The sequence below is a fragment of the Halichoerus grypus genome, chromosome 2 (assembly GCF_964656455.1).
Source record: "Halichoerus grypus chromosome 2, mHalGry1.hap1.1, whole genome shotgun sequence".
NCBI lineage: Eukaryota > Metazoa > Chordata > Mammalia > Carnivora > Phocidae > Halichoerus > Halichoerus grypus.
In genome coordinates this window covers 42,241,398-42,268,539 of record NC_135713.1, presented here as the reverse complement: position 1 = coordinate 42,268,539, position 27,142 = coordinate 42,241,398, and the positions used below count along the sequence as shown (strand labels likewise).

Sequence of the window (27,142 nt, the reverse complement as noted above, 5' to 3'; positions counted from 1 at the left end):
TTTATTCATTCAGTTAATTAATATGTACTGAATACCTACTATGTGCTGGGCACTCTGCCAAGCACTGGGGAATCACTAATGAACAAAATCAGTACTGGGAGAGATAGGCATAGGTTCATCGTACACACCTTCTCTGGGATATATCATTACATTCCAGGTGTTTTGAGCCCCACTTTGTGCCCGTGATACTGCAGGGGTAGATACAGAGAAGGCTAAGACAGAGTCCCTGTCTTTGAGGAGCCCATGCCATAGTGGGGAGCCAGGCACATAAAGTCATTATAATATACAGTGGAGCAAGCAATAAAGAAGCAAAAAACTATAGGAGCCTAGAAGAGGGAAGGAGGAGAAGAAAGCGAACTCTGCTTTGGGGAGATCAAGAAGTACTTCGAGAACAAATGGGACATTTAATCTGGACCTTGAAGGTTGAGTAGGAGTTTCCCCAGAAAGAAAGGAAGGTATACAGGTGTATGCAAAGGTCCTGAGACTACCAGTTACTTGTATGTTCAGGGATCCAGCAGCAGTTGATTAGCTTGGCCAGCAAGTTCTGTCTCCTTTCAATGAAGTCCTTCCTCTTCCCCTTCAGGACCTGTACGAGGCAGGGGAACTGAAATGGGGAACAGATGAAGCTCAGTTCATTTACATTTTGGGAAATCGCAGCAAACAGCATCTTCGGTTGGGTAAGTTCCAGAGAAGAAAGACCTACAGCTGCTCCCTTGGGGGTTGTGCCAAGAATTCCATTCTTTCTTCCTTTTCTACTAATAGAGCAGGATAGTTACTTCATCTACAATGCAAGTACTAGTCCTGATTTTATTAGATGGTGGTTTGTGTAGTCCCTCAGCAAAGTCATTGACAGGATGCTCTACCTTCCCATCTGAGTACCAGTCCTGTCTTCCTGTTGGAGTGTGAGGTACACAGAGTCCCTCACATCATACCCGGCTTGAGTGCACGGTGGCTGGTGGTGTGCATGACCTCCTTGCCAGTTAGCTCCCCAAAGATCGGCCCTACCTTCATGCTGGGCGCCCTGGTCCTGGCCTCCCCTTCTGAGGTCCTGGTTTCTCCTGCGTTCTGGGTCACCCTCAACATCCCTGTCTTTCTGACTCAGTGTTTGATGAGTATCTGAAGACCACGGGGAAGCCGATCGAAGCCAGCATCCGAGGGGAGCTGTCTGGGGACTTTGAGAAGCTGATGCTGGCTGTGGGTACGTCCTGACCTTGCATTCCCAGGGGCATTCGAGGGACTCTGGGATTCTGGCCCAGGAACAAGAGGCCAAGAATGGGAAAGGGGGACTATATGATCTGGCAGCAGGAGGCAGTGAATTCTGCAGGTTGGTCAGGGGGGCAGAGTGGAGGCTCAGGTACTGACTTCCCACCACTTCCTCCCCGGGTGTATGTGGTAGGGCGAGGTAGAGCTGTGAGCCCGAGCTCGGGGAAAGAACCAGAAGGAGAGCAGGCTTGTGTAGAACACGTACCGTGTGCTGGGTGCTGCGTGGGGTGTTTAATCTTTAAAAAAGCCCTGGGGGGGGGGCATGATCTCCATTTCACAGATGAGGAAACCACATCTCACAGAGGCTGTGTCACTTGCCAAGGGGTAGTTCTGTCATGACTTGGGGGTGTCCCGGGTACGGGGCTTGCCAGGAGCTGACTAGCCAGTGGTGGAGTCAAGATTCAAACTCCGGGCTTCTCCCAAATCCGCTGTTGACTTGGAGCAAGTCCCCTGTCCTCACTGGGCTTCAGCTCCCTCATCTGATAAATGGGGGCAGGGGTGAGGGACTGCCTGACCCCAAGGCCCTTAGAAGCTAGACATTGCAAGAATCAGTATGTCTGAGTCTGGGCTGGGTTGTATGTGTGTTCTGTGGGGGAGAGCTGTATCCCCAGCCTCATCCTCCTGCCCAGAGCTGTCCCGCTCCCAACTCTGTTTCAAGCAGTCAGGTTCTGGCCTGCTCTGCCAGCAGGATCCAGAGTGCTGTAGCTGCCAGTACTTTCTGCTGCGGCAGGATCTAAAGAAGCACCTCTCCCAGCTCCGCCCCAGACGCTACCCCCCACCCGGCCCGGTTCCGCAAACCCCCCAGAGGACTAGAAAGGTGAAGTGGGTCTTTAAGATGCACAACCCACATTTCAGCAGCCCGGTTCCTGATTTCTTTATGCTCTGGGTTTGTGTTAAAAGGGGGTGGGGCCTCGGGTTATCAGGAGCCTGGGTTCTTCCTTGGTTTGCACTTGGTGGTCCCCAAGAGGTAAAGATAAAGAAGGGGTCAGGCCACCCCAACCCATTCTGAGGCAGCCAGAATAACTCTACCTCTTCTTCCCTCTTCTCAGTAAAGTGTATCCGGAGCACCCCAGAGTATTTTGCGGAAAGGCTCTTCAAAGCCATGAAGGTGTGTGGTAGGGTCGGTGGGAATGAGCTTGTGGGAGGGGGTCTCTGCCCATCCCCACGGGACTGTAGAGACGCTCTGACAAGTCTGTAGGGCCCACTCACTGGCCAAAGAGAGCCCTCGGGATTGGCCGCAGGAGAGAGGGATGGCCCTTTTCCCAGGTGAGCTCCCGAGCCTGGGATGCTTTCTGGTCGCACACCTGCCCCCCCAAATACCTGCTCCAACCTCAGGGTTGATCACCAAGTGTTATGACAGCCTGCGCTTGATTCATCCAGCCAGATGGGCTGGAAACCCACACATTTCAAAAATATTAATTGACCAGAATGTTTCTGTACAGTGTATGTAGATTACACCACTTTGGAAGATACTTGTCATTGTCTACTAAGGCTCGTGATGTTTGTCCCTGTGACCCAGCGATTCTACTCTGGATGTATACTTGAGAACAGTGATTCCCACTCTTTTGCACACAGGACACATGGAAACTGATGATAGTTCCATAGCACAACAGGGTACATGAATGCAGAGGCCACAGACCCAAGGCCCGGGAGCTCAGGCCTTCCTGGCCCTGGTTGCCCATCCCACAAGGGCAAGGGAACTATGGCCCATTCACTGTCTTCCAGAGTGAGGTCAGGCCGCTCAGCCCGGGAGAGAAGGTTCCTGTGTGCATGCGTTCCTAAGAATGTGGCAGTGTTATCTGTGTTAGGAAAAATTTAGAAACAACCCAATGTCCATCCGGAGTAGCAGGAGAAATAAATGCGAAGTGGTGTGTTTACAGCATTCCAAGATATACAGACGTAAATAATCTATGCTTAGAGTTACAAAGTTATGATAAAATTACAAGGGAAACCAAGGATGGGCTGATGTATGAGGGGAGGAAGGAAATCAAAGCAAGAGGGACACATGGGGAGCTTCTGGGGGAATGACAATGTTGTGTTTCTTTTGTTCTTAAATTTAATGTTTTACCACAAAAATTGTATTTCCAACTCAGCTGGGGGCTGTTAGCACTCTGGCCTCCTCTCAAGTTCCTGTCCCCCTAACCCACTTGTCTTCCAGGGCCTGGGGACTCGGGACAACACCCTGATCCGCATCATGGTCTCCCGTAGTGAGCTGGACATGCTTGACATTCGGGAGATATTCCGGACCAAGTATGAGAAGTCCCTGTATAACATGATCAAGGTGAGCGGAGCTAACAGGGTACAGAGAGGAGCAGAGGGCTTGGGAACCACTCCCAGGGGAAAAGAACTGTCCCGGAAAGCTGGGAGTCTCTTGGGAATTCCAGGAGCCCCTGTCTCATGGCACATTCAGGGAATGTGAGACAATTCAACAGAGAAGTAAGTGTCTGGCGGTGCTTGTGAGTCACGAAGCTCAAAAGGAAGGCCGGCCTGGGTCAGGAAGGGCATGCAGGCTGAATTAAGGGTGAGGACTCCATCCCAAGGGCGGTTGGGGTAGAACTCTTGGCCCCGGGCCAGGTGACTTGTGATGACTGGGGTGTCCAGCCCATGACACTTGGCCAAGAGACAGAGAGTTGGGTTTTTTCTTTTTGGGGTGGGTGAGGTAAAGCTTTATGAGTTCCAGCTATGTCCCCTGAACTATGTTTCCAAAGAGGAATTTTATAGGTATTACATGCAAAAATGGTTCATGGGAAATGTTTCGAAAAAACTAGTATAAGTAAAGACAAGCCAGTTTGTTAACTTCAGAACTTCTCACAGCCTTTAATATGTTAAATCCTTCATGAAGCTCTAACAGGGGTATAAAATACGCTACATCCATTTGTTTGGGTTTGGCATTTCCCGGTGTTTTTGCTCGTGGAGCCCTATTTTCATGGACTGTTTCACTTGGGAGGGCCGGGCTGGGGATTATCCGGGGTAGTGGTGTGCTGGGCCTGGCCCGCGCTGGCTCCACGTTCAGTGAAATCATTTTGGTAGCTTGAAAGTATCCCTGGTTGGATGTATTCACCCCACAGAGATTGCCAAATGTTACAAATCGGGGCTTTTTAACTTTTTTTCCCCCGAGAGCCGGTTGTTAAATACTTGCCAGCACACCGTTGTTTGGCGGTCTCAGCCACCCCCGGACCAGAGGAGAGTCAGGGCAGCTACGAAAAAGTGTTCAGCCTTCCCCATCTTGGGCTCTGCAGAACGTCCCCTCCTTGTCTGAGGGGAGCCCAGGGATGAGTGAGGTCACCTTTCTCTCTCTCTCTCTTTCTCCCCAGAATGACACGTCTGGCGATTACAAGAAGGCTCTGCTGAAACTCTGTGGGGGTGATGATGAGTAAGTGGCCCCCAGGGCCCCAGGCTGGAGGGAGTGGCCTCTGGGGGTGGCAGGCCTGGGCTCCCCTGGCCCTCATCCTGATGGATGGATGGATTGGATGAAGTTGGGGATTCCTCGGTGCCAGGAGCGACGCGCAGGTGAACGTGTGTGTGTGTGTGTGTGTGTGTGTGTGTGTGTCGGGAATGTGCTCTCCCAGTGTGTGTGTGACGGGAATGTGCTCTCCCAGACAGGGAGGTGTCTGCTCCCGTGCACTTGGAAAGGCAGTCTGGGGGTGTGGACTGGGAATTAGGGGGGTCCAGACCCTGCTACCTCATAGCTACTTCTCCGTTTCATCATCTGTTTGATGGAAGAAATACAGGTGCCTGCCTGCTCTGCCTACTCATTGAGCATGTTTGTACCGAGTACGTTCTGTGAGCAGGCCCTGTGGGGAAGGGCTGGTCAAGCCCCCAGCCCGGTGAGGCAAATGGACCAGGACCTGCACGTGGGGCCGTCCTGGGATGGGGAAAGTATCTGTGCCTGGGAACGCACAGATCAGGGCATTATCCCAGACTGGGGGAGGCTCCTCGGGGTAAAGAAGCAGAGGCCTGAGGAGGAGGAGAAGACAGGGTCTGAAGGAGTGGGCGGAGGAAAGGCCTAGAGATGTGCAGGTTCAGCCTGGTTCATTTCTGTAAACTGATGCTGCACTTTTGCAGCAGGCTGGGGAAGAGAGGAGGCTGAGAGGTGGGCAGAGCCTGGGGGCCTCCTGGCAGAAGAACCTCTCCTAGGGGAAGTGGGGAGCTGTGGAAGAGATTACACTGGACACAACTTGACCAGATTTGTGCCCTAGGAGGGGAGCGATGGGTCCTCTGATTTTCCCTCCCAGAGCTTATAAGGATCCAGTTAAGTAAGGGATATGATAACCTCCTGTTAACCTTTGACAAATGCCTTGGGGGCTGATTTCAGTTCCTCAGACGTTTACTCAGCATGTGGTACACCCAGATGCTTTGCAGGAGGAGATATCGAGGTGACGTGGCCGTAAGGTGGTCACTGACTTGAGAGGGGAGACGTGGATAGAAATCACTCAGATCATGAGGAAGAAAGGGGAAGTCAGAGGATTCGAGAACTCCTGTCCTGCTTGGAACTTGGAACCAAGAAGGCTGCTGGGGAGAGCCAGCATTGTAGGGGGTCTCAAGAGAAGATAGAAGGTTCTCAGAAATGGAGGGGAGGGCTCTGAATGGATGAGGCTTGAGAGAAGGTGAAGCCAAACGCATTCACTTAAAGTGTGTGTGTGTGTGCACACGTGGCTGTGTGTGTCCGTGTGTGTGCGTACACGTGGCTGTGTGTGTCCGTGTGTGTGCGCACACGTGGCTGTGTGTCCGTGTGTGTGCGCACACGTGGCTGTGTGTGTCCACGCGCGTGTGCACACGTGGCTGTGTGGCCGTGTGTGTCCGTGCGCATGTGCACATGTGGCTGTGTGTGTGCGTGTGTCCGAGCACGTGCGCACATGTGGCTGTGTGTGTGCGTGTGTGTCCGTGCGCGTGCGCACACGTGGCTGTATTGTATGTGTGGAGTGTTGCCCACGATGACGGGCCCTCCTATCCTCTCCCCAACCCCCTCCCTTCCAGTGCCGCTGGCCAGTTCTTCCCGGAGGCAGCGCAGGTGGCCTATCAGATGTGGGAGCTTAGTGCAGTGGCCCGAGTAGAGGTCAGACCCTCCCCTCCTCCTGCTTGACCTCTTGACCACAAGCTTCCAGTCTTCTGCTCGCACCTTCCTGCTGCTCTGGTCGGCACCCAGCTGCCCCCTGGCTGCCAACCTGAGACACTGGTTCTCACATCTGAAGCTTCCTTGTCTTCTAGGAGTGAGGAGCTGGTGGGCGGGCACTCGGGTGTGGGCGTCTGATTCCTGCTGCAACTTCTAACGCGCCGGGAAGCATTCTGGCCCCCTGACTACTAACAGGGCTTGCTGAATGGAGGCATGTCTGGTTCTGTGGAGGGGCCTGTGTCATCCTGGGTCGGACAGTTGGCCTTTGGAGGCATGACAACGAACAGAGGGCCACTGCTCGGTGCACTGGATGATTCAAGGTTGTTCTGACCATCCTGAGACCCAGGGTCCACAGACGGACTTGGGGCAAACCATTCCCGGGACTAGTAGCACTTGGTCCACATGAAAATATTTGGAACCTTGCCTTCTCTCTGTGACTCACGGAGCCATTTTTGGCAGGTCCCTGCCCCTTTCTGGGCCTCTGTCTCCATCTTCGGAATGAGGTGTTAGACATGGCAAGCCCAGTGTCTTCCGAGGGCTCTTGAGCTCTGATGTCCCAGAACAGCATTTCCCAAATGACAAGGCAGAACTGTCATTGCAGATGACCTTAAATTATGTAAGAAATGAATCCTTTTGGGTGAGGGGAGCCTCCATGGTATTCAGTAACACGGAACCTCACATAGTGAGGGAGTGACTCCTTTTCGATTGCATCCACCTTCCTCATTCTGTCAGAGTCTGGTTTGGTGCTACACTCACTAGCTTTCCTTTTTCACAAACAGAGCTGAGAGAGCTAGCTTTAAGTGCAGAGCTTTTGACAAGCAACAACGTCTCGTTAAATTTGGTGATATTTGACAACACAGTTTTTTCTCTTTATTACATTTATTGTCATGGGTTATCATCTGTTGATGGCACATAATACCAGTTTTCTCTTTATGATAGTGATATAAAATTATTTTCATTCATTAATCCATTTAACAAATATTTCTTGAGTGCTTACTTCTGTTGTAGGCACTTGGGATCTATCCAAGAACAAAATGAACAAAACCTCTTGCCCTTTAGGAGTATTTAAATACACTTAAAAATGAATGCATTTAAGTAAAACAGAACAGATGTTGAATTAAGTAAAAATATTAAGAAATAGCACAGGGTGTATGCAAATAGGGAAACACTGAGAACCCCACTTAAGGAGTGACTGAAATTTGGGAGATTCTGCTCTGGTATTTCAGACATTTTGGTTGCCTTTTCAAGGGGAGGGGCTCTTGAAGAGGCAGGAGGGCCTTGGGGACAGGGCAGGATTCTGAGGGACTGGGGAGGCCCCAGGGCAGCTAGGCCAGAGCCGACTCCTGCGGCAGGAAGCTGGCTTGACCAGCACTTGCCACGCTCCCAGGCCTGGGTCTGTCTCTCCCCCTCTCCTTTCTCAGCTCTAGGGCAGGGGTCTGTCTGCTGTGCCTTCACCCCCGCCTCTTTCCCCTCAAGCTGCTTGGTTTGGAGCTCGTGGGGAAAGCTTCCCCTCCCTTGCATGCTCCTCTCTTGGCCTGGCCCCCAGGGGGGCCTCCAGACACCTGCTGAGTCTCTTTCTGCTTCTCCCAGCTGAGGGGAACTGTGCGTCCAGTCGACAACTTCAACCCTGACGCTGACGCCAAAGCACTGCGGAAGGCCATGAAAGGACTCGGTAAGGGGACAGGAAAGGGGCGGGTTGGCCTCTGGGGCAGCGGGTGTGGGAGCTGAGGCCTCAAACTAGGGTCCACAGAACGAGGGAGGGTCCTGGCTCCCTGAGTCTGGGGAGGAGGGGAGTGAGGGAGTTTGTAAGGAACTGGGCACAAGCCCTTCCCTGAGACCACGATGTCCCCAGCCTGTCAGGACCAGTGTCCTGGTGTAGAAGAAGGTACTAGGGCTTAAGGCCTGGGTTCTCCCCCTGGCTTTGCCTGAGACTCACCGTGTGACTTTGGGCAGGTCGTTCAGTGCCTCCAAGCGTCCATTTCCCCAAGTGTAGAAGAGATACAGACCCAATTCTGGGACGGGAGCGCCCCCTGCTGGCTCCCCCTTCAGGGCCTCCATTTGGAACTAGTGGGAAGAGCTACTCTATGGGTGGATGCCCTGTTCTCAGAAAGGCCAGCGGGGACGGAGCGTCCAGGTTTGGCCTCTGTCACTCCCCCTCCCTCGCCCCTGCCCATCTAACGGCACCTCCCAGAGGCCTTGGCTTAAATCCTCCCCCTCTGGGCCTCATCTTCATTTGTCTCTTGGGAATGGTAATACCCACCGAGCATATGTAGGACTGTGAGAATACAGGCGTACTGGAAAGGTAGAGTCCTGTGCCGGCTCTGAGGTCGATGGCATTAATCCGAGAGGCGGGCAGTGGCGTCCTGCCGTCTTCCAGAGTTGACTTGCACCGGTTAGAAGGACTTGGGCTCCAGCTCCCGGGGAGTTGAAGAGAAAGGACCCGGGGTCCCCATGGGGTTTAGAATGCCAGGTTGGAAGGATCCCTTAGTAGCCACTCGGCCACTTCGTGGCGTAGGTGTGGAAATTGAGCCCCAGACAGGGGCCAGGCCTTGCTCCACCACGGCCAGAAGCAGGGCTGGAACAGGGGCCCTGACTCACCGCAGGCAGGGCTCTCTGCTCCCCTGGGGGTCTTCTCAGCAGTGACCCCACAGAAGGCAGTGCAGGGAGGAGCCTGGGCTAAGTCAGCGGTGTGGGCCAGAAGCAGGGCTCCTGCAGGCGCTTGGAGCTCTAGCCAGGCTTCTGCCCTCACAAAGATCAGTGCAACCCATGGGCAGGGGGATGTGGGGAAGCTGGGCCATGGCCTCCCTCTGAGCCACGCGGCTTGGGTGATTCAGGAACTGACGAGGACACCATCATCAACATCATCACGCACCGCAGCAACGCCCAGCGGCAGCAGATCCGCCAGATCTTCAAGTCCCACTTCGGCCGGGTGAGGCCTCAGCCGGGGCCCTGCACCCCCTCCCCCGCCCCGGGGCTTGGCCTGTGACAGCCAGCTCCGTGCACCTGGGCGCCCGGGTCTTCACGGTCACCTGTTCTTGGAATACCACCCTCATTGGTTTTGGGCTGCCTGCAACACATTCTGTCCATCCCCCAGTTCCTTGGGATCAATGCCTGTGGGAATGGTTCAGCGCAGGGCTGAGATGAGGGACATGAGTTGCTTTCACACAGCATTTTCTGGATCTCGAAGTTCCAGAGGCTTCAAGGTTGAGCGTCAGTGATTACCGTGCCTTCGTGGGGAGCTGGCGAGTCACCCCCAGGGTGGGAATGATGGCCTCCAGCCCTGCCCCCTTTCCTGTCCTGTCTCCTTGCCACCAAGGAGAGTGGATCTTCCCGCTGCTTGGGTTTTTTCCCCTGCCCTCTTTGCTGTCCTCTAAGGAGTAAACATCAGCAGAGACAGATGCGGGCTCCCGCCATCCCCTGCATTCACACGGAGCCCCTGTTTCCTCATTCCGCATCTCCCTGTCCTGGGTCACACGGGAGCATGTGCTGATGTTGGCATGACCTCAGCCCTGCCCTTTGTAGGACTTGATGGCTGACCTGAAGTCTGAGATCTCTGGAGACCTGGCGAGGCTGATTCTAGGGCTCATGATGCCACCGGCCCATTACGATGCCAAGCAGTTGAAGAAGGCCATGGAGGTATGGTGGGGGCACCAAAGGGATGGGATCCAGTCTGCAGGTGTTGGGGCGACACAGATGCTCCCCACAAGCCCAGGTGTGGGTTGGCTGTAGCTGCTTGGCAGAGCCCTTCCCACACCCAGTTCAAACTGGCATGAACACCAAAGGGGACATGGTTCCCATAACTGAAAGATACAGGACTCCATCTGGTTTTAGACGTGCCTGAATCCAGGGACTCGAATAATGTTATATGGACTCTTGTTTCTCCCCTACCTTGGTTGGCTCTCTCCTGTGGTGGCCTCACTCTCAGAGAGCCTTTCTCCTCGTGCTTGTATGTCCTACCAGTGAGCACCTCTGTTCCTTCTCCCCAGGAGTTCCACCAGTCTTGGCTTCTACTCTGGTTGATTCAAGTGAGGTCACATGCCCAGTAATCAGTGGTGTCAGAGGGATCTCAAGGAGCAGCTGGAGGAAGCAGGATGGGTCTGGCAGGGAAACACCAGCAGTCGGAGTCAGTATTCTAGTCCAGGCCTGCCACTAACTCACTCTGTGATGTTGGGCCCCTTACACTTTCTAAACTTCCATGCCTTCGGCAATCATCCCTGCCCTTCAAGCATTGGAGTGGGTCAAGCAAGGTCATGGGTGTGAAGGTCACTGTTAACTCTGACGACTGCTTAGCAAGAAAGGACATGGTGTCCCGGCCCAGCTCTTGCTGCAGCTGCTTTGCTTCCCAAGGCACCAGCTGTCCGGGGCTCCTCTCGGTCGTTAGAGCATACAGAGACCCGTCCTGGGCCCAGCTCCTTGTCTCATCAACCCACAAGGCAAGGCTATCGTTTTGTCCCCATTTTACAGATGAGGAAAGTCAGGCTCAGCCTAAATCGCTTGATCAAAGTCACCGCATTACGAGGTTTAACAGCCAGGGTTCAGACCCAATCTGTCGGACTCTGGAGCCTGACGTGAAAACCACATGACACCACTAGGGCTTTGGGCCCCTGGAGGATTCAGGGAAGAACAGACATTTCCCTGGGCAAAGCAAATTGAGGTTCTCGTCCTTTTAAAATGCCTAGACAAAAAAACAAAGGATTTGAAAACATGGAGTTTAGACGTTAAAGGGACTAGTGAGCTAAACTGACCCAGCCCTTTCCATTCCCACAGTGGGGACTGGCCGCCGCACAGGCACTGACCTCTAAGGGCAGTGAATGTGCTTCCTTACCTTTTTTTTATAGTTGTGGCCGCAGCGGCTTGTGCATTAACGGGCACATTGCAGGTGTTCAACAGATACTTGAATCTATCGATCCGTCCGTCTCGTTTGCCTCCCTCCCCTCCCCCAAAGTGAGGACCTTTGAGCAGCTGTTTCCCAGAGCTGTCTCAGTCTAGAGGACCTAATGTGTCGGTCCCTAGATCACTCCTCAAATGCAAATATCAACAGACACAGCATGTTTTTCCCTTAAAGCACAAAACCCTTTTTTCTTCTGACAAAATAATATGTGAGAAAGTCTACACAGAGCAAAAAAGAAGAAACGAGAAATCGCCTGTGATCCTTCGCCCACCCAGAGACCACAATCACTGTTACACTATAATGCATGATCTCTGTTCTTGTTATATACTTAAACATAAATATTTCTACTCAGATACATATGTGTGTATGCCTTTTAATATACACATGCCTATAGACCATATATTCTTTCCTTTTTAATTTTTGGTCCAAAGCAATTCTCATGGGAGGTTCTGGAAATCTTGACAAGCTGGCATGTTCCGCCCTGATTGTGCTGTCTCTGGTCTGGGGGTAAGGAGAAAATCCAGGAAGGCTTGGTGGTCTGAGCGTTTGCCTCCTGGGTGGTTTCTTGAACAGGGGCCTTCTTGGCCAGGGCTCCTCGGGTCTCTGCATGGGGGTCAGGGCTGTGGTTCAAGTCTTCTTGGTCTTGACATTCTAGGGGGCTGGCACCGATGAAAAGGCTCTCATTGAAATCCTCGCTACTCGGACCAATGCAGAAATCCGGGCCATCTGTGAGGCCTATAAGGAAGGTGAGTGTGGGAGGCCTTGGGCCCAGCACCACTGGGAGGTGGTGGCGAAAGAGCCAGCTCACCCCACAGCACTGCCCACCTCCCTTCTCTCAGGCATGAGGCTTTGATAAGCCCCTGGGGATGCCCAGCCCTGTGCCTGAGAAAAGGGCACCCCATGCAGAGAGTCCCGGCTGGAGGGGAGGAGTGAGAGGAGAGCGTGTCCAGGCTGCTGGGGAGCCGGAGGGCGGCCTCCTGGGTGGGCAGCCTATGCAGTCACTCCAGGCCCTCGTTCAGAAGGCCTGTGCTCGGTCAGAATATTATTTTGAAGAATCTTAAGTACCAGTCAGAAATGTTTAAACTTTTCCCCTGGTAAGCAGCTTTAAAATGGTAGAAATTTTGAGTGGGGGAGTGACCTGGCCAGAACTGTGGCCAGAGCTTGTGGGTCCGGCGCCTGTCCTACGGGAGGGAAGGTAGGCGAGGGAGGACAGGGTGGCTGTGAAGCAGGAGAGGCAGGATTCCAGGAGCCCTCAGCTGGGACGGGGAGGGAGGCGATGGACTGGGGCGTCAGTGTGTCAAGATCCGCAGTGGCATGGCAGGTTGCTGCCAAGAACCAGCTTCTAGAAGCACCCCCCATCCTTAGCCAGCAGCTGCCCACACCCCCTTTCTCTGTTTCAGACTATCACAAGTCCCTAGAGGATGCTCTGAGCTCAGACACGTCCGGCCACTTCAAGAGGATCCTTATCTCTCTGGCCACGGTGAGTTCGTGGCCCCAATGCCTGCCTGGCTGGGAGAGGGGCAGGGAGCTAGGAGCCCAGTCCTAATGAAGAAAGGGTGTCCTCCCCACTTGCCTTCTCGGTCCCACTGCTGAGGCCATGACTGGCTCGTGTAAGGCCTTCTTCCTCTGTTTACTTTTCAAAGCTGGCCACTTCTCCGGGCAGCCCTCCCTGATGGCCCTCAGCCTGGGTTTTTGGGCTCCCAGCTGACAGGACAAGGCCGTGTGCGTGACCCGCATGTTACCTGCAGGTTTCCTTCGCCATCACTTGTATTCCTGCAGCCCAGACACTAGGCTCTGACGCCCAGTATTGAAGATCCTTGTGTCTGAGTCACCTTGGGCTGAGTGTCTTCAAATGTAATGTTCACCACAGACTCCCCCATGAGGGCAGGATCATTGTCCCCCTGTTATAGCTCAGGAAGAGGGTTCAGAGAGGCAGAGTGGCTGAGCCAAGGTCCTGTGGCTGCTGAGGGACAAAGAGGGTGGATGTTTGGGGACTGACCTTTCTCGCTGGTCCTGTTGCAGGGGAACCGTGAGGAGGCAGGAGAAGACCGGGACCAGGCCCGGGAAGATGCCCAGGTGAGAACCGCCCCCTCCAAGTGGCTCCAGCTCATGTCTGTCCATGCCAGGCCCTGGCTGTCCAGGAGTGGGGAAGGTTCCTGGCAGGGACATGGCTGATTCAATTGGTGAACCCTTAGACTTGTGGACCCCTTGCACCTCTCTACCCTTAGAAGCGAGACTGAGTATTTTCACAACTTTCAGAAAGATTCTCATGAGTGCAGTGCTGGTCTTACCGGCATTTCCTATGTGGAAAGTAGGCTGAGAGCCCCCAGACCTTCAGAGCTGGAAGGGACTTACAGATCAGCCAGGTCAAACTCCTTATATTACAGTGGGAAAATGGAGGCCCAGAGAGGGAGGAATAACTTCTGAAGGTCACACAGCAAATCAGTGGCCCAGGTAGAATTGAGCCAGAGGGAGCAGGTCTGGGGAGCTTGCTAGGAAGGGGGCCTAGGTGCTAATGGTCTCAGTTTATTATCTATGAAATGGGACCAAGGTTGAAGGAAGTGTTCTGAGAGAGCCTAAAAGTGAGTTCATCAAGGGCTGGGATCTTTGTTTTGCTCACTAATGCATCCCAGGTGGTCACATGGTCAGAACTCAGTAAATATTTGTTATTAAATGAATAAGGGAGTCAGGGGTTCTCTTGGGTCACTTGGCTGGTCTGTTTCTGCCATGCCCCCTAGGCTGAGGAGCTTGAGGTCTGGAGATGGTTTCTCATGGAGGCTGGACAACCCCACATCCCCTAAGGGTCCTTATGGTTGGGCAGTCCCTCTTCAGGCCCCGTGCACCGTCCCCACTCGCCTGTGCCTTGCTCGCCGCACCCTCTGGCCTGGCCCAGGTCCAGGCGCTGGGCACAGACATCACCGACTGCAGATCCGGCCCCCTCCCTCGACAGTTGCTGGGTTGAAAAGAGCCCTGTTGGATGGGGAGTGGAGGCACCAGCTCCGTGCCCTGCTCCACTTACAGAGAAGTGTGGAGTGTTACAGCAGCATCTGAGCTGCAAGAACCCTTAGCTATAAACCCGACAGCTACAAAACTATAAAGTGCGTACTAAGTACTGAGCATGATGCTAAGACTATTTTATACTTTATTATGCCCCCTTTTTTACTGGAGGAAAATGAAACTCCTATCCAAGGGTATGGTTTCTAAGTGGCTGTGGTATGATTTGAACCCAGGCCCGCGTGACTCCAAAGCCTAGGTTCCTACTATTTGATATCCTCCAGGACCCAGTACAGCAATTTCCCTACAGCCTCTGGACCAGGTAGCTGCTACTCTCCAATTATGCAGCCCCCGGTTTGGAATGCAGCTGTCTGAAGCTGCAGGGCTGCATTTAAATGTGGTTTTCCAGCTGCATGTGAGTGTGTTTATGAGGGCTCACTTGGGAACCCAGCCCCTAGGGTGGTCTGTTGAGGCCACATTTCATTCACTTACTCAACATATATGTATTAAGTACTACTACAAATACACTTTGTAGTAGTCTCATTGCGCCCTTGAAGGTCTTTGATCCTGGCTTCCTCCCTAGAGCTCACCCCAAAGCCATCCTCTACCCTGAAATTCACCCTCTAGGGAATGCTTCCACCTGGGTGCTGTGCTGGGGGGTGTGCTTCCAGTTGTTGCCAGCAGGGGGCAGTGGTGGGCTGCATTGGCAAACACTTTGCAGAGGAGAAGGGGTGAGAGAGAACCTGGGGGTGCAGAAACAAGGGAGCCCTGCCCAACTCAGCTGCCTGTCCAGATTCACAGACGCTGGACCCTGATTAGTCTTAGTGGGGACTCATTTTCTTAGAGCCAGAATATTCGGTTTCTAAAGTAAGACCTATCCTTTTGTAGAAACTCTAGAAAATAGAGACAAGCCTAAATAAATAAACAGACCAATCAGTCAATCAATCCATAACCTACTGGTGACAGCCATTGTTAATATTTTGGAATATGTCACTCTAGTTGTCTTTTTATGCGTATATATAAGTGGATCCCTGATTTAGAACAGTTAGAAAGTAATGTGCCGTGAATGCGGTTCATACTATTTTTAAAAACCGACGTCACTTAATGGCCATGTCCTATTCCACTTAAGAAGCTACTACCAAGCTTTATTTGAACAGCCCTCTTCCTGGTCACCAACTCTTCCCTCGTATGCAGGAGTGTTTTCCTTAGATAGGTTTTCTGGAGGCGAAATGTGAATGCCAGAGGAGGATGTGCACAGAAAGGGAAGGCGTTCGATCTGCAGGGCCAGGTTCCTCCTAGGAAGATGACGCACAGGGGGACTTGGCAGAGTCTGTGTCACGCCTCCTCCTTCCCACACTCTACCCTGGGCGTCCAGCACGCCCCCGAGCTCTTGGAGGTCCGGGTCTGCGACCGCAGTGCATACGAGTGCGCGATGTTCACCCATGGTCCCACAGGGATCGCTGACCACTTCCCTTTCTCCGTGTTCCAGTTTGAGCAACAAATAACATAGGCAGTCTAATCCAGAGGGAAGTGAAGACCTGTGGCCAGTTCAGGATGATTCAATCCCCAGGCTGTTTTGTAATATAACAGTTTTGTTGAAATTGAACCCAGACACCATGCTATCAGCGCATTGAAAGCAAACACTTCAGTGGCTTGTAGCGTCCTCACAGACGTGGGCAACCATCACCACAGGTCAATTTTAGAACGTCTCATCACCCCCAAAGAAACCTGTACTCGCTCCTCATTTCCTCCCCACCCTGCGTAACCACTAATCTACTTTCTGTCTCTTTAGGCTCACCTATTTCATATAAATGGTGTCATACAGTATGTGGCCCTTTGTGACTGGTCTCTTTCACTTACTATTTCCAACATTCGTATTTAGGCTGTATTGCTACTTCATTCCTTTCTGCTGCCAAATAATATTTCAATGCATGGCCATATCAGCTTTTGGTATGCATTCAGCAGCTCCTTGACATTTGAGGTACTTCTCAAGAATAATGCTACTTGCTGTAAACATGTGTGTACATGTTTTTTGTGTATGTATATTTTCATGTCTCCCAGGTAGATAGGAGTGGAATTGCCGGGTCATAGGATAACTCTTATGTTTAGGTTTTGGAGGAACTTCCCAGGTTAATTTTTGCGTGAAGTAGCTAGGCTAATAAGGAAAAGCCTTAATGTTGAGTATTTGGATATTTGTTTTAGTAGCCTACTGCATTTATCATATTACACATATTATTGTCTTAAAGATGCTCTGACAAAACAAATATGTCTGGGGTTCTCTGACCCAAATAAATGAAGAATGGCACGTTAGATTCTTTTTTGTTTGATTTTTTTTTTTTTTTTTAGAGGGGGCGAGAGAGAGAAAGAGAGAGAGAGAGGAAAAAAAGGGAGGGGAGGGGCAGAGGCAGAGGGAGAGGGAGAGAGAGAATCTTAAGCAGACTCCACGCCCAGTGTGGAGCCCTACGCAGGGCTCGATCTCACGACCTGAGCTGAAATCAAGAGTCAGACACTTAACCGAATCAGCCACCGAGGTGCCCCTTTTGTTTGATTTTTAAAATTGCTCCCTCTCTAAAAAAAAAAAACACAGGTATTTTTTAGCATCGCTTTTTAAAAATTGTGGTAAAATGCACATAATACATAATAAAGCATGACACATAGTAAAATTTGCCATCTCAACCATTTTTAAGTGTAAAGTTTAGTGACGTCAATCAAGTACATCCACATTGTTGTGCAACCATCACCACCATCCATCTCCAGAACTCTCTTTATCTTGTAAAACTGAAACTGTGTTGTTCTCATTAAACAGTAACTGCCCCTCCCCCTCCCCCAGCCCCTGGCAACCACCAATTCTACCTTCTATCTCCGAATCTGACTATGCTAGGGACTGTGTGTAATTGCAGTCCTACAGTATCTACCCGTTTATAACTGGCTTATTTTCACTTACCATAATGTCCTCAAATTTCAACTAGGTTTTTAATACAGAAAGGGATGAATAAAAACCAGAGGTATCCCATGATCCCAGTGGCCCTGATAATTCCTATTTGACATTAAAATAAAACATCAAAAGAACATACTTGCATGTTGAGAAAATGTAAACATTTCAGGAAAAATCAAATGCAAAAGCTTTCCCAGTCCTTCTCAAAGGTAACACCACTGCCCATGGCATCTTGACCATGCCTTTAGCATGACTTCCCATCAAATATGGAAGAGTGACATTTGTCTTTTCAAGAGTGCATTTATCTTTTCTTATCTAGATAAAAGGAACACTGTTGTAAACAATATGCTATACTTTACTTTTTTGCTTAATTTAAGGGGAAACTCTCCTTATGGGCACTGTAGACTCATTCTTTTTAATAGCTGTGTGGATTTCCATTATTGAATAACCATAGTCTGTTTAACAGATCATCTATTGGTAGTTTCCAGTTTTTCTCTATTACGAAGAATGCTGCAGTGAGCACCCTTGCATGATATCTTGAAAGGCTTTCCTAGCAACGTAATTGCTTGATCAAATGTCACGTGCATTTAAAATTTTGAAAGACATTGCTAGTGTATATAATGAAAAGAGCTTTTTTTTTTAAAAATGTTTTATTTATTTATTCATGAGAGTCAGAGAGAGAGAGAGAGAGAGAGGCAGAGGCAGAGGGAGAAGCAGGCTCCCCGCCTAGCAGGGAGCCCGATGCGGGACTCGATCCCAGGACCCTGGGATCATGACCTGAGCCGAAGGCAGACGCTTAACCATCTGAGCCACCCATGTGCCCTGAAAAGAGCTTTTTAAAGCATAAGGCTATTGTGAAGTTTACAAGGAGGATGGTTTGGGTCTGCCCAATAGAATCAAGTGGTCAGTAGAGTTGTAGGGAGACAGGCAAGGGCAAAACCCAATCTGGGGCACACGGGGCTGCCTAGATTTTGTTCCCAGGCATTCCAAGGCACTGCTGCTTGCCTAACAGAATCGCGTCCTAAGGACTCAGCATAATGCAGTGATCAAGTCACCCTTGTAAAATGACTGGAGAGCTGGCATTTTCCCACCTGATTTTGGCTGTGTGCCCCCCCACAAGTCCCCTCCCCTTCCAGCCTCAGCTTCCCTGTCTCTCCTGCCCATAACATAAAGGGGTAAAATGGCAGGTCTCAGACCCCTTGCGGTAAAGGGTGTGGGGGATTCAGCACTTCTCTTGTTCTCACTTCTGGGCAGCTCTGTGGAGACCAGCAGGCTGAGGGTGGAGTCGCCCTAGGTGGCCGGGAGTGACAGGTAGAGTGCCCTGTTCTGTGTCCTCCCCGACCCCTCAGGCGAACACTTTAAAATTAATTCCCAGGCCTATCCCCATTTGGGGCTCCAGCCCAAAGATCAGGGAAAGGTGTTTTCCCTCCTTCCTGCCCCCCCACCAGACCCCTGCCCCTGCCCCTCTCCCAGCCTCCTCGGCCTCCTCTGACTCAAGCCTTCCCTCTCTCCCTCCTCTCTCTCCTCCCTGCTCTCAGGTGGCTGCTGAGATCTTGGTGAGTGTCCTGTTCTTCAAGGGGATTTCCATGGCTTCTCCGAGTGAGGGCTGAGTGGCTGTGCTTCTGGGCGGGACGAGCGGCCAGGCAGGCAGTGGTTGGGGGGCTTGCCCATAGGTTCTCTCTCTCCCTTTCATGACTTTTTAGGAGCCCCACTGGGTAAAAAATGGGCCAGGCAAGTGTTTCCCAAATTTCAGCCACTTACCTCCCACATGATTTGTGCTATATACCACCAGCTGTGGGTATTTTTCTTTAAATGGATCCTTTTTAATCTGAAATGAATTCTTCTGAAGGGAAGTTTAGTGTCGATATGAATGGAGCTAGTAACTGGCTGGAAGATGCTTGTGGGAACATATATATGCGGTGTGTTACAATATGTTTGCCCGTCTGCCACACTGGGGGAAACACTTGGCTCAGCCATTTTCCTTGCAATGACAGACCCGCGTCCCCAGAGGACCTCTCAGAAGGGCTTGAGAACAGGAGAACTCCGAGTCCCCGTGCCCAGTGCCTGTTTGCCCTCCCTTGGGCCCCAGTCTTGAGGTCCTGAGGCCAGAGTGGAAGTGCCCTGTGCTAAGCCCCGCCCTGTGTCAGTCCAGAGGGTTCCTGGAAACTGGAGGAGGGGATGCAGAGGCTGAGGAAGGAAGGGGCCAATGTCAGCCTCCTTAGGTGGGTTGGCCCAGCTTCTGACCACCCTCAGCCTAGTCAAAGACATGAAAGTGCATAATAACCAAGGCTTTCTGGTGTTTTCCCTCCCAAATCCTTGCCCCCACCTGGGATCCGCAGGAAATAGCAGACACACCCAGTGGAGACAAAACTTCCCTGGAGACCCGTTTCATGACGATCCTGTGCACACGTAGCTATCCGCACCTCCGGAGAGGTGAGGTCTCAATCCCTCCCCTTCCCGATGCAGCAGGAAGGTCCCCAAATCTGATGGGAGCCTCTCAGCTCTCTATGACAAGAGGAGCCAGGTGTCCACCCACCCATTCCTTACCCCAGCAACGGAAGATTGTGGCTGGTGGGGAGTCTGGTCCTGGCTCTAACACTCAGCCTGGGGCCAACTCCCTTCACCTCCTTAGGGAAGCAGGTGGGATGCCTGGGATACGGATGGCAGGTGGGTGCCACCTCCAAGGCCACTCCAGTAGATTGGTGGTGGCTGCCTCCAGTGCTGTGTTGAGGATTCAAAGGTTCAGTGTCATGGCCCTTTGGTGATGTCTGCCAGGAACAAGGCAATGAGGTGTGCTGATGGCACCAGGACCACCTACACGTCTTGGAGCCCCAGGCGGCCACATGCGCAGGGCGCACCTGACATTAGGTGCTCATGAAGTGCCCTGGTCACTAGGACATTTATATTTTAACATGGATTTGCCTGGCATTGTTGAGTAAAATACTTAAGGTGCTTTAGCATAGTGGCCGGAAGAATGGACTTGGGAGCCGGATTGCCTTGATTTGAATCTCCCACTTATCAGCTGTGTGACCTTGGGCAAGTTAGCGAATATCTGTGCCTTAATTCCCTTACCTGTCAATTGGGATTTTAGTTCTACCTCATGTGATTGTTCTAAAGATACAAAAAATATAATGCATGAAAAGCACTTAGCATAATGCCTGGCGCATGGTAACTTCCTCAGTGTCCTCGTTATGATTACTTACATTAATCTCTATCCCAACTTGACACAGGAGGAAGGGGAGGCCCAGAAGGGGGGAGGGGTTCTCCCAAGGTCACTCAGTGAGCTCAGGGCAGAGCGTTTACCAGGACCCAAGCTCCTTTTGCTACCCCAGCTGAGGTTCCTAGAACGCGTCTAAGGCTCTGGGGCAGCATCTGACTTGACACAGATTTGGCTCTGAGACCAAGGCAGCCTTGAGGTCAGAATTTCCCTCCCACCACGATCCTGCCTTAGGCCTGGGCTGCGACCATACCTGCTGTCCCTTTTCCCTTTCCTGGGGCACGGCCTGCGAGGGGAGCTGGGTGGGCAGGGAAATGGTGATCTCTCCCCTCCCTCTGAATTGAAGTTCACCCCCCACCTGTGGGGCTTCTCTTGGGGCCAGTCTTCCAGGAGTTTGTCAAGATGACCAACTACGATGTGGAGCACACCATCAAGAAGGAGATGTCCGGGGACGTCAGGGACGTGTTTGTGGCCATCGGTAACTGATGGGACCAAGGGAAGGGGATGGATGTCCTGGGAAAAGGCTGGGGGTGCTGGGAACGTGGCCAGATTCACTGGACAAGTGTGGCCTTGGCAGCTTCCTGAGCTCCTAGTATTAGAGAATAAACCCCAGCACTGGGGGGGGTCCTGCCGGCATGTGGTTGGGGGCGGGGGTTATCGTGAAGACTTGTTCCAGGTTGCGGGGCAGGATGACGGAACAGCTCTCCCCAGGAGAGGTCACGGGGAAGGCGGTGGCAAGGCGGGGAGGGGCCCAGTGTTCTGCAGGACTAGGGTGTGCATGCGCGTGCATACACACACACACACACACACACACACACACACACACATACTATACATGAGGAGCTGGGAAGGTTGGTGTACGATGTGAGCTTTCCCGTGGGTTCCTGAGCCCGTGCATGACACATAGCCCGAGTGACTGTGCCCTTGGAGTGTGTAACCCCAGCCTCTTGGCCCCTGCCCTCCTCACAGAGATACTTTTATATCCAGAGTCATTCTGGATTTCTGATACAGGTGTCTGATTCCTGCTCCTTAAGCTGCCTGAGACATCCCTGTGTGGGCCCTGGAGCCTTGAAATTCAGCAGCTGCCGAAGGCTGGAGCCCCCCCCAGGCCTTGAGAAGGGGCTGGGACTGGTAGAGCCAGGCAGCATTATGTGGGGTGGGGGTACGTGGGGAGCCGGGGCTGCCAATGCAGCTAGAGTGGGCAGGCTCTGGGGCAACACTCAGCCCCAGGGATGGGCACAGTGCCTTAAATTACACCTACAGACAGTCATTCTCTGGCCTAGTCTTCCTCTACATCAGTCGCTCTCCAACATGAGGCTGCACCCGAGTAGGGAGACCAACCATTCTGGTCTGTACTAGAACCAGGGATGTCCCTGGCGGAGTGGGACAGGTTGGCCACCTCCTTTCAGAGTTGCAGTCTGAGCACATCTGGGATGGGCCATGAGAATTTGCATTTCTACCAGGCTCCCAGATGCTGCTGCTGGAGCCGTCCAGGAACCACGCTTTGCGAACCACTTCGCAGAATATTTCTTGGATCTGAATCTGTGGGGTGGCACCTAAAACCCAAGTTTTAATCAATTTCTCCAGTGATTCTGAGGCGCTTCGAAGTTTGAGGCCCTGTGCCTGGGGTTAATGAGGAGTTTCTTCCCTTTGAGTCCTCGACTGACCTTGGTTAGCTGCAAGCCCCTTAGCAGGAAGTGAGTTGCAACCCAGTGAGAGCCAAGTGGAAGGACGAGCCAGAGGAGGTGGCATCGGGAAGGAGGAGTGAAGGTCTCAGGCCCTGAGTATGAGCCTGGGGTTGGCCATGACCTGCAGCCCAGGCTGGAGGGAGAGGAGGTGGGAGAAGACAGCCCAGCCCATAGTCTGGGCACACCGCCTCTGACCAAGTTTCCTGCATCTCTCTCTTCCTCCCAGTTCAAAGTGTCAAGAACAAGCCTCTCTTCTTTGCCGACAAACTTTACAAGTCCATGAAGGTAAACAAACTGTTTGTTCCTTTCCCTTCCAGCCCTTCTGCCCACCCACAAACACAGATGTGTGCAGTCCCCTAGGTCAGGATTGGTGGCCACTGTTTCTTCCCCCTTGATGTTTATCAGCATCTGCCCCGTATCTGGCTCTAGGATAGTGATTTTGTCCCCTGGCGAACATTTGGCCGTGTTCAGACGCATTTTGGTCGCCACTACTTGGGGAGTGTTGCTGCTGGCATCTGGTAGGACGAGAGCAGGGGTGCTGTTAAATCCTACAATGCACAGGACGGATCCCCAAAGCAAAGAATGACATGGCCCCAGAGGCCAAGGTTGAGAAACTTGCTCTGGGGACACAGGGCTGAGTAGGGCTCAGTCTCTGCCCTCTTGGAGCTCACAGTTGAGCAGGTGACACAGTGTCTCCTGTGACAAATGATCACAAAGGTAGCCAGTGCTGGACGCCGGGACTAGCCCTGGCTTCCTGAAAACCCAGGTCGCTCTGGCCACCCTCTCAGCCCAGTGAGTGGAGACTCAGCTGCTGACAGAGCCTGGGCAGGCTGTTTGGTGGGAGCGAGCCTGAGACCCCTCTCCGCCTACAGTCCCCAAACATGACGGCCATTCATTGAGCACTCGCCTTTGCCAGCTTTGACTCCTAAGATGGTGTTGCTGAGCTCCCTCGGAGCAGAAGGGCCCACACATTCCATGTCCTGTGGCTGCTCCTTGAGCCCCCTATTCATTTCCCAGGGTTGCTTTAACAAATTACCACAGACTGATGATGGACATTTTACTTTCTCGTGGTTCAAGAGGCCAGATGTCAAAAATGAAGGTGTTAGGTTCCTTCTGGAGGCTCTGAGGGGAGAACTCTCCCGTGCATCTCTCCTAGCTCCTGGTGGTTGCCGGGAATCCTGGTGTTTCCTGGCTTGTGGATGCGTCCCTCAGGCTCTGCCTTTATTTTCACATGACCTTCTCTGTGTGTATACCCATGTGTCCTCTTCTTATAAGGACATCGGTTGTTGGATTTGGGGCCCACCCTAATCCAGTGTGCCCTCAACTCATTACATATGCAAAGACCCTATTTGCAAATGAGGTCATGTTGTAAGGTTCCAGGTGGACAGAATTTTGGGGGCACACCATTCAACTCTTACAACTCTTGTGTCTGGCCAGTCCTAGGCACAGGGGAATCTGGGTGACTATTTGTGGAAGACTGAGGCAGAATATCTCACCTGGTTTGGGAGGGAAAAGGAAGACAAGCAGATGGACACCCACGAGTTCTTGCCTGACCTGACCCTATTTCCCCTCCTGCTCTGTGTCTCCCTCTCCCCTGGCTCCACCAGGGTGCTGGCACAGATGAGAAGGCCCTCACCAGGATCATGGTCTCCCGGAGTGAGATCGACCTGCTCAACATCCGGCGGGAGTTCATTGAGAAATACGACAAGTCTCTCCACCAAGCCATTGAAGTAAGGGGGAAGGGCTAGAGATCAGTGGGGAAGGGCGTGAGCGTCACATCCCTGACCATGGGATTACGAGTCCTTTCCATTTCCAGTCTTTTTCTCTATGAGTTCTCTCTGACAACAGAGATGTTGATAAATGAAAGAACTACTTCATTGTGTATACAAAAATAAATTCCAGATGGCTCAGAGGTTTATAATGAAGGACTTCTAAATAAAATAGCCCATTTTGGGGGGGCTTTTTAAAGACAACTTTATGGAAGCATAATTTATATACCATGAAGTGCACCTATTTTAAGGTGCATTTCATATTTTTTAGTAAGTTGAAGGAGTCATGCCTCATCGCCACAATGCAGTTTTAAAACATTTCCATCACCGCACTAAGATCCCTTGTCCCTGCTTACTTATTTCCACCCCTGCTGGTAAGCACCCATCAGGTGACTTTCTATCTCTGTAGGGTTGCCTTTTCTGGGTATTTCGTAGAAATAGAGTCACGTGATATGTGATCTTTTGTGTCTGGCTTCTCTCACTCACAGAGCCCATTTTTTTTGTCTTAGAGGTTGGCCAAGATCTTAAAGTTTGATACTGTGCTTGGTAGATAGGCTGTGAGAAATCTCACAGCGGCTTCACCCAGACTTGGTGGGGATGTATAGTGGTAGCACATCTTTGAAGGGTAATTTGGCAGATTTCAGAAATTTAAACGCATACACTTTGAACTTGGTGATTCTGCATATGGGAATTGATCCTACAGACATAGCTACACATGTTCCCAAAGATGTGGAGAATTTATGAATTTATGCCAGCATTGTTTACAGGAGCAAAAGACTAGAAGCCTTCCTACAGAACTGGTTAGAGAAAGTGTGGTACATCCATAGGATAGGATACGATACAACCATGAAAAAGTGCGTGGAGGCTCTATGTGCTGATTTGGGATCTTCTCGAAGTCAAAAATGTATGTCCCAGAAGAGTGAGTGCTGTGTGTCCATGTGTGTAGAAAAGGGACATTCTACACCTACACTTGTTAGATGCACAGACTGTTGCTGGAAACCCAGACAAGAAAATAGTCACCGTGCCCCTCTCTTGATTTGGGGAAAAAGGGGTCAGGGATGGGAGATTTTTATCGTATAATCTTTCCTTTGACTTACATTGTTTATAATAATGATTTTTTAAATCAAATACCAAAAATTATAAAAGAAAAGAAAAACAGCATATATCATAAAAATGACAGGAGCCACTGTAAAGGAGGGGGAGTCTGGCCTCCCATCGCTCTACTGTAGGCCAGACATTATGATGTGTCATAAGTACAGTGAGGTTCCCCTAAATTCCTGCAAGGGCCTGGTACTCGGTAAGTGTTCCATAGTGTTTGTTCAGATGAGGAGTCTGGTTCATACCTGTGTTAATGGCTGTGGGAGGAGGAAGGCAAGAATCGAGGGCAGGAACACGTCGCAGAGGAGGGGGCATCAGAGGGCAGGCAGGATTTGGGGGCGGTGCAGAGGGCGTGCTGGTCAGAGGCGTGGTAGGTATTAAAGTAGGAAGATGAAGCAAGATGCTCCCAGAAGGGAGGGGGGAGGTGAAGCCAGACCACAAAAGGCCTTGAAGCCAAGCTGAGAGCTTGGCCATTTTCCTGAGGGTAGTGGGGAGCCACAGAAGGACGCAGTCACATTTGTGTGTTTGGGAGACATTACGCTGACAGCAGCTGGGAGGAAGGGGCATTGAGGCCATCAGGATTGTTTTCACTCACTGCTCTCCCTCTGCTCCTGCCAGGGTGACACCTCTGGAGACTTCCTGAAGGCCCTGCTGGCTATCTGTGGAGGCGAGGACTAGGGCCACCGGCGTTGGTCAGGAGCACCAGCCGCCATGACCGAGCCTGATTGCTCCAGCTGTTGAGACGAAGGAAGGGACGGCGGGGGGGGGGGGGGGGGGGTCGGGTGGGCTCTTGTCTTCAACTGGGGTTTAGGGAAGGCTTCCGCTCCCACAGGCCACCAAAGGCCCAGCACGGTCACCCTGCTCCCGTGAGAGCAGCTGAAGAACCGTAGCCACAGATCCCGTCCACCTCCACTCCCCGTCTTCCTCCTCAGCCCTTCTTGGCTTCCGTCCCTCGCTGCAGCCACTGCCCTGGTTTGGGCTTTGTCAAATCCAGAAACATACTGAGCCTCTGTCTGTGAAACGAGTGGAGTGTGTGCTTTGAATGGGTGGGGTGTGGTGGCCGGTACCAGCTGAGTGTTCAAGGGGAGGGGAGGGACGGTCGGTGTCTTCCCGCCAATTGCCAGGCCTCCCACCGTTTCACTACCCGCCCCCATCCAGGTTTTTGCGCGAGAGATGGAAGCAGGAGTCTGGATACCGAGGTTCAGATTTGCATCCGCACGCACGTGCTTTCCAGCTTCTGGCCAATCTCCTTCCCTCCCTGAGTCTCTACTTCTCTTATCTACAAAATGAGAGAGTTGGACAAAAGGATGTTGACTTTCTCTTTTAACATTGACATTGTAGGATGTGCCCCCAAATCATCCCCTTTCCACTTCCCTCTTGAAATAAAAACAGACCTACAGACTCACAAACACATTTCCAGGGGGGATCTGTGTTTTTGACTTCGACCTGCAGCCTGAGGTATTCACCCACCAGGGAGTAAGTCCTCGCCTCCTCCTGTCGCCTGAGAATCCCAAGTGAGAGCGTGAGCGAAAGCTGGCCCAGCCCCCTCCAGGTCTCGGCTTCCCTCTCATCCCTCTGCTGCCTGGATGTTTCTCTGCGTTCTTCATCCATTACAACTCAACCCAAACTTCCTCTTTTGAGCTCTTCAAGGGCACCAGATGCGATCGTGATCTGGGGAGGCCTGTGGAAAGTTTCTCCTTTGTGAAGATCACTGATAAGCAGCAGGCTCAACTGCAACTTCTCGGTCTCCCTTCTGTGAGCTGTGTTTCTGCTCTGACACTTGGGTGTGAAGCTGTCCCCTGAGTGCCGTGAGGGTGCGGGCTGGCTGGAGGGCCCTTCTCCCTGGCCTGACTGGCCTCACCTCTGCTGGCAACTCAGAGCACGTCTGCGGTAGTAGCTGCCCAGGGAACAGGGGGTTTGGGCCAGCCGCTGTCCTCCGTGGGCATCTGGACAGCGGGGGTGGGCCCACCAGTTTTAAAGAGCCCCATCTTCATCTCTGCCATAATGAGGCTGAAAGCAAGAAGGTTACCTTGTTCTTCACCAGGCTGTGAGCCCGGACACCAGGAGGGTCCGCTGAGAGCTTTTTGGGGGGATTTACCCAACTTCACGCAACTGTTACCAAAAGATAGAATTAACAAAGTGGTTAAGAGCTGTGGAGTCAGATCTTTGCCACC

General features: G+C 52.0%; 1 protein-coding gene across 3 annotated transcripts in view; it reads left to right on the top strand.

Annotated features, from left to right (window-relative positions):
* The window catches only part of ANXA6 (annexin A6), a 46,093-nt gene extending 19,712 nt beyond the window's left edge, over window positions 1–26,381 (top strand). For 2 of the 3 annotated variants that reach the window (XM_036087685.2, XM_078066753.1), the window contains exons 9-26: window positions 584–677; window positions 1,103–1,198; window positions 2,313–2,371; window positions 3,422–3,544; window positions 4,578–4,636; window positions 6,241–6,319; window positions 7,967–8,048; window positions 9,211–9,305; window positions 9,899–10,012; window positions 11,923–12,013; window positions 12,668–12,747; window positions 13,290–13,343; window positions 18,735–18,752; window positions 19,536–19,629; window positions 20,796–20,891; window positions 22,328–22,386; window positions 23,709–23,831; window positions 25,587–26,381. In XM_036087685.2, the coding sequence (XP_035943578.1) occupies window positions 584–677; window positions 1,103–1,198; window positions 2,313–2,371; window positions 3,422–3,544; window positions 4,578–4,636; window positions 6,241–6,319; window positions 7,967–8,048; window positions 9,211–9,305; window positions 9,899–10,012; window positions 11,923–12,013; window positions 12,668–12,747; window positions 13,290–13,343; window positions 18,735–18,752; window positions 19,536–19,629; window positions 20,796–20,891; window positions 22,328–22,386; window positions 23,709–23,831; window positions 25,587–25,646 (1,476 nt within the window). In that variant the 3' untranslated portion in view covers window positions 25,647–26,381. The remainder of the gene's footprint in view (window positions 1–583; window positions 678–1,102; window positions 1,199–2,312; window positions 2,372–3,421; window positions 3,545–4,577; window positions 4,637–6,240; window positions 6,320–7,966; window positions 8,049–9,210; window positions 9,306–9,898; window positions 10,013–11,922; window positions 12,014–12,667; window positions 12,748–13,289; window positions 13,344–18,734; window positions 18,753–19,535; window positions 19,630–20,795; window positions 20,892–22,327; window positions 22,387–23,708; window positions 23,832–25,586) is intronic. The other variant, XM_036087687.2, reaches the window with a different exon arrangement.
* The last annotated feature ends 761 nt before the right edge of the window (window positions 26,382–27,142 follow it).